Here is a 6306-nt window from a genome sequence, read left to right on the forward strand (position 1 = left end):
TCTCTCTCTCTCTCTCTCTCTCTCTATTCTCTTTTCTATTGCATTTTCATTAGGCCTTAATGTTAGTTCTAGTTGTTGTTGTCTTCTTATAGAGTTCATTCTAAACAAAGGCATAGATGCTCATCTGTGTGTGTGTGTGTGTGTGTGTGTGTGTGTGTGTGTGTGTGTGTGTGTGTGTGTGTGTGTGTGTGTGTGTGCGTGCGTGCGTGCGTGCGTGCGTGCGTGCGTGCGTGCGTGCGTGCGTGTGTGTGTGTGTGTTCCCTTTCTACTATATTTATAGTAGGATTTGATTTTGGTTCTAACTTTGGGATTAATTATTGTTGTAGCAATCAAAACAAGGTAGATCAAAGCTTCTAGCTTCTATTTTGCACCACAATTGATAGGTAAATTTACCCTATTTTGTACTTGTCGAATTTATGCATTTGATTAGCTATTTTTTTGTTAACAAGGATTGATAAACCTTTTATCTATGGTTTTCAATGGATTTTTATTATCATAACTTTGCAATCTAGTTTTTTGGCAACAATCAACACAAGCTAGAGTAGAGATTCAATCTTACCTTTAGCAAATCAACTTATAGGTAAAATTTCCCTATTTTATATTGCTTAAATTCATGTGATTGACTAGTTATTTTTTGTTAGGAGGATTCATGGTTTGAACAATTCAGTCATTCTTTTCTCATATCTATCATTTTTAATATACATATGAATGATTTGTTATTTTGGTTGTGACAACGTTAGGTGTTAAGAAATACTTCATGATACTAGGATATGCAAGCGAAAAACATGATGTAACCACTATGAGATTTATGATTATATTTCTTTTCATATTATAAAGTGAATTAAGGGAATTGAAAAACATACATCTGTCAATGTATATGTTGAGTATTATTGGAAAATTTGGAGCAAAAAAGCTTTCAAATACTTGATACACATACTACAATAATTATGACAATTTTCCCTAATAATTTGAAAAGTTGCCAAGAGATTGCTTTTAGGCAATCTTCTTTGTCAATTGTATGTGTTGAATTAGCCAATCATGAGGTTTGTGTATAGTTATTCAAAAATGAATGGCAACCTCCATAACATACTCAATGGTATGCTCAACTGTGTCTATGTTACATGTGTTGCCTTCAAATTGTGGATCTCCAGATAGGTGATACTGCTTAACACAATCTAGCAAGTTTTGGTTGCAAGTTACATTTAAATAATTTCCTGTTACAGAAAAAGTAGTTCTAAGTAAATTTTTTCTAGCAAGATGAGTTGGTTTTTTTTTGTTAAAAATCATAAATAAAATAATTTAATAACTTCAATTTTGGGAAGATGCATGTTATTATTTAAGTTACAAAGAAGCTTATTGTGTAAAAATGTTGAATGGAACCAAATGCACATAGCTATCACAAATTTAGGTAGACTTTCTTGCTCTAGAATTTTAAAACCAATATACTATACTAGGAAAATCAGTAGGCATATTATCAAATGCAAAGCATTCTCACTAGTATTAAAGTTATATTTATGTGTGTAGCATTTAGGGGCTCTGAAGTTAAAAGATACGCAAAGGTTTGTTTAAATTTTTCAATTATCTTCTCAACATGTGTTCACTTATAAGTGTTTTTGTATGCTCGAAGTGGACCAACATGAGCTCTTTCATGACTTGCTATGACCCAAACTTAAGACCCATAGGTTTAGGTTCTTGTAATATGAAGCACTAGCCTACTCTTGCTTGATTTCTCAAGTCTTCACATGAAACTCTCCCTAAAGAGATCTTTCCTCCTCAATCTAGTCTTATTGTAGTCAATATATTATGAGCAAGACTTTAATGTTATGAAAAAATTCAAACCCACATTATGAACTGCTCTGAAGTTCTCGCCTAGTTAATTCATTGCAATATTATATTAGAAACTAAAAGTGCACAATAACTTCATAACTCATTAGAGATTTGAGTGTTTTGATAAAAAAGAAAGGATATCATGTGTATTCAAAGGATGCATAATGACTCTTCTGTTGAAAGGTAAGGAGTACCAATGCTTTTATTCTTTTTCATAACAATTTTAAAGACACTTGTTGGTTTGTTGATATCTAAAATAATATATAGCAAACCAATGCTACTCTCTCTAATAAGAATACCTCATGTCAACAATGCAGAGTTGATGCTCTCATGATCCTAATACACTAACCTATAATGACTAATACTTGCAACTAAGTTATTGGCAATTTATGGCATTAGAAACTTTTAAGTTATCAAACCCCCCCCCCCCCCCCCAAAAAAAGGCTACCTTGATAAGAATGCAAAGTGATTTGAGCTAGACAAACATTCTCACGTGGGTGGAGTTAAAAGCATAAATACAATATCTATTAGTTGATAGAGGCATTAACGCTTATTAGTGCCCCTCCAATTAAATAATTTTACTTATGATGGAGACTTTCTAAAGTTTATCTAACCTTATGGATACTACATTTATGAGAATTTTTTGAATGGTCTAACTAATGATTTTGGGTGTCAAGAAGAGAAGTGAGAGAGGAGAGAGATCGAGCACGTCTTCAGAGGAGAGAGAAAGACTAGAGATGGAGAGAGAAAGATAGGTAGAGATGAGAGAAAGTAGCCATGGAAGCTAAGCACAAGAGGATGAATAAGAAGAAGTTCTATTCAAAAACTCATTGTAGCTTCATTCTTCTCTAACTAATATGAATCTTCTTTAACCAAAATACCTTGAAAGTTTGCTTAGAAGTTTGTGAAAACGTACCATTTTAGTCCTTTGACCTCTAGATTTGTCCATATATCCTTTGTTATAAGCCTTCAATAAAGCATGTCTGGTATTTGTGAAGGTCTTGCTAGTCACTACTAAGACCTGTCATAGCTTATACCACTGTACCATAGAAGAAATAGATTTTCTAAAGGATAATAGGTGTAAATGGTCATGGAAATGGATCAAAGATTGAAGCTTTGATGCCATTTGTCAAGAAGTGAAATGAGAGGGAAGGGAGAGGAGAGAGAAGAGTGTAGATGAGAGAGAAAAAATAGTACAAAGGTGAGAGAATAACTAGAAGAAGAGAGAGAAATACGAAAGAGGGGAGAAAGAAGAGAACCATGGAAGATGTACCAAGAAGATAAAAAAGATTAAAAGAACTTATACTATTCTTGAATGATAATGTCTAAATGAATGTACAATAGTCTCTTACAACTTTTATACATGTGTCGATGTGACTTAAAGTAATATCAAAATAATGCCCCATACTTTACTTCATTAGATTGCGGATACACCTTCAAAAGTATCACATGAGTTCACCACAATAGGAGTATTTTTAAAAGTAAAGTTTGGGTAAATTTATAGTTATGTCAATGGAATTTTTATGGACCTTTGAGAAAAACCTATAATTTTCTTACCAAAGGGACTAGTTGTTTTATTAGCTCATAATAGATAAGAAATGAGTTTTTAGAACATCCCTTAAGTGCAAGTGATGTGTAGGAATCATTAAAGGTGCAATCCATTCCTTTAAAAAAAGGAGGTTGATAATTGCCCTTTAACAACTAGACTGGTTTTCTCTATGCTATCAAATTCCCTAAGGCATGTGATTTATGTGGGGTAGAGCTATGCTAGTTTAAGGGTGGTGATCAAAGGGCATAGTGAAAAGAGTTGGCTTGCAATTATTTTATCATGTCTAGTTTGTACCACAATGTGAGCCAAAAGAAGACCATACATATATGCCCAAAGTGTGGCAATATGGGTCCAATAAGGTCCCAAGTTTCAACCAATTTTGTTTGGCCAAATAAGGGATTCTATCATGATAAGAATGGAATGATAATGTTTAATTCTAAATCATGACAACATACAAAAGTAAAGTCATACAATGTGTCACTGATATAGATACATTTAATCAACTAAGAGGAAATTTTGATGATGAGGTTTACTATGTTAAATCATAAAAAAGAAAAAGTTTTGGTCTCACTAAAATGAAAAATATGAGGTGTGACTTTTAGCCAAATGGTTACTTTTGGAGGTTTTATGATGAATAGGCTAGAAAACTAGGCTTTAGACATCAAAAGAAAGCCCATATATGCACAATTAAGAGATTTTAGGCTGAAATTTGCCTTTAAAACTTTATATCAAGGTTTTTATAACATGGTTTTGCCATTCTTTCTAGACTCTTGGTGTTAGATCAACAAACTATTCACCCATGTATTTACAGGCAAGCGACCACAGGGATCTCTTCTTTTTTACCTTGCCTAAAAACCTATCTCACTTGATGTGATATGTATGTGATCAAATGACAAGGATGAAATGATATGGTAAGAATAAGAATGATGAAGCAATAACATAAACACTAAGGATTCTAAGTCTTAGTGATATATATGAATGTTATATTCAATTATATTTAGGACGAAATGACAGGGAAAATTTTAACATTTAAGAAGGGTAAGAATAAGAATGATGAAGCAATAACATAAACACTAAGGATTCTAAGTCTTAATGATATATATGAATGTTATATTTCAATTATATTTAGGACGAAATGACAGGGAAATTTTTAACATTTAAGAAGGAAGTGATAGAAAAGGCAATGTATATGAAATGTGTATATTTACTTGGGTCACTACCGATGCATGCGTCGTGGGTTTGGCAGCACGCGTCCAAGTTGTCGCAGGTGCTCTCGCCAGGGCAGCCCGTGTATCCGATCCCACAGTACTTGCCATACCTCAGCAGAGGAGGAACTAAAATGATAATACATAAATCATAATCATCATACAATGGTTATTGATCTTATTAACCCATCCATCATACTAATTCACAATCGGATTATATGATTATCCACGTTGATTACATTTAATCAATCCATGCAGATCAGCTAATATGCAATTTACACTCGGAGTCTTAGACACTCATACATCAACCTTGTGTACTTATACGCATATATATAGTATGTTTAGAGGCAGAAGTGATTATCATAAATCATGCTTCTACAATCACTTATACTGATCCATCCATGTAGATCAGTTGCACAATTTATAGTTAGAGCGTCATGATACTAAACAAATCTCGTGGCATGCACAAGCTGATCAATATGTTTGATTATCGGAGTTGTATGACGATTACGCAGCGGCAGATGATCATAACGATAATTCGAAGCATAGCTGCTCTCAAAATTTAAGGGGCATCAGCGGGTTTATCATAGTGTAATGTTAATCACAAGTGGATGATGATAATCTCTTACAGGCGCAATACTGCGACTCGCACGTGGTGCTGCATGGCAACTGCGTACACATGGCATGATCAATCAATCAATTAGATTATAGCATGCATGGTTGATTAATTAACAGCAAGCATTACTGTAATTCCTTATCAATTACATCGATTTATAATGTACGATCGATTAATTAACAGCTAGCATCACTGTACTAATTGCCTTTCAATTACATCGATTAATGAGAGAGAGAGAGAGAGAGAGAGAGAGAGAGAGAGAACCAACCAGATCAGAGGTGTTGGCGATGAGCGCATGTGCCGGGGTGCCGCAAGAGGCGATAATTATAATTAGGGTCGTCATTAATCCACTCGGCTTGACCATCATCGCTAACCCACAAGCATAATTTGCTGGCCCAGCTCGCCCCATTCTCCCACGTCCAAACAATAATATAGAAGCATACATTTGGGCTTCTGGCTGTGGGGGATTCCATCTTATAGCCTTGTTATAATAGTCTTCTCATAGAGTCCAAACCTTTGCATCTACACGAGTTCAAACCTTGGATTCCATCTTATAACTTTCTTATAGTCTTGTCATAGAGTCCAAACCTAGAGACATGAGTCCAAACTTTTTCTCATGTTAAGGAAAATGTAACTTTACTTATACGTGACCAAAGGAGAGAAAAACAGAAAGCGAACCGGTTGGAGTGCTCATTTGAAAATGAAGCATTTGTGCCAGTTGGAGTGCTCCATTGACGCCTGATTGCATAAGTAAACAAGAGTGCTTTAAAATTTCCTAAGCATGTTCTCCAATTCCAACCTCTAGTCTATTTGGAGTCTATTTGGCTTTGAAATTTCCTAAGCATTTTCTTCCTTGATATCAAATTTAGAAACTCCATATGTTAGAACATAACCAATAAAACCTGTAAAGTGTGGAAAAGTCAACATGGTTAAAAGATTTTGGATCAACATCCTAAACATGTTTTCTTTGAAAATTAGAAAGGTTCATAACTATTTGCTCATCGAAAGACAACACACACACACACACACACTCTCTCTCTCCCTCTCTCTCTCTCTCTCATGCTTTCTCCCTTTCTCCTTTTTACATCTCCCTTTATTGAACATACCAA

At 34.5% G+C, this 6306-nt stretch overlaps 1 protein-coding gene across 2 annotated transcripts; it reads right to left on the bottom strand.

The window, feature by feature from the left end:
* Positions 1 to 806: 806 nt before the first annotated feature.
* On the bottom strand, positions 807 to 5756 carry LOC148039566 (phospholipase A2-alpha-like). Of its 2 annotated transcripts, none has more exons than XM_087665214.1 (4): positions 5466 to 5756; positions 5211 to 5250; positions 4597 to 4710; positions 807 to 1214 (listed from the first exon to the last, which is right to left on the bottom strand). In XM_087665214.1, exons 1-4 carry the CDS (start codon positions 5640 to 5642, stop codon positions 1060 to 1062), a joined length of 486 nt encoding a protein of 161 aa, XP_087521340.1. In that variant the 5' UTR covers positions 5643 to 5756; the 3' UTR covers positions 807 to 1059. The 2 variants fall into 2 exon arrangements, with proteins under 2 accessions (XP_087521340.1, XP_087521336.1); XM_087665210.1 differs by having other exon boundaries at positions 4585 to 4710; positions 5466 to 5745.
* Between the last annotated feature and the right edge of the window lie 550 nt (positions 5757 to 6306).

Source organism: Lygodium microphyllum, chromosome 2, assembly GCF_053477565.2.
Source record: "Lygodium microphyllum isolate KBCC chromosome 2, Lygodium_microphyllum_v1.1.10, whole genome shotgun sequence".
Lineage (NCBI taxonomy): Eukaryota > Viridiplantae > Streptophyta > Polypodiopsida > Schizaeales > Lygodiaceae > Lygodium > Lygodium microphyllum.

Excerpts from the sequence above, each read along its gene's own strand:
- LOC148039566 (XM_087665210.1), bottom strand. The coding sequence starts at position 5,642 with ATGTATGCTTCTATATTATTGTTTGGACGTGGGAGAATGGGGCGAGCT. Across the intron at positions 5,251-5,465 it reads TCGCCAACACCTCTGATCTG|TTGCCATGCAGCACCACGTG; the intron begins GTTGGTTCTCTC and ends ATGTGTACGCAG. Across the intron at positions 4,711-5,210 it reads CGAGTCGCAGTATTGCGCCT|TTCCTCCTCTGCTGAGGTAT; the intron begins GTAAGAGATTAT and ends TTATCATTTTAG.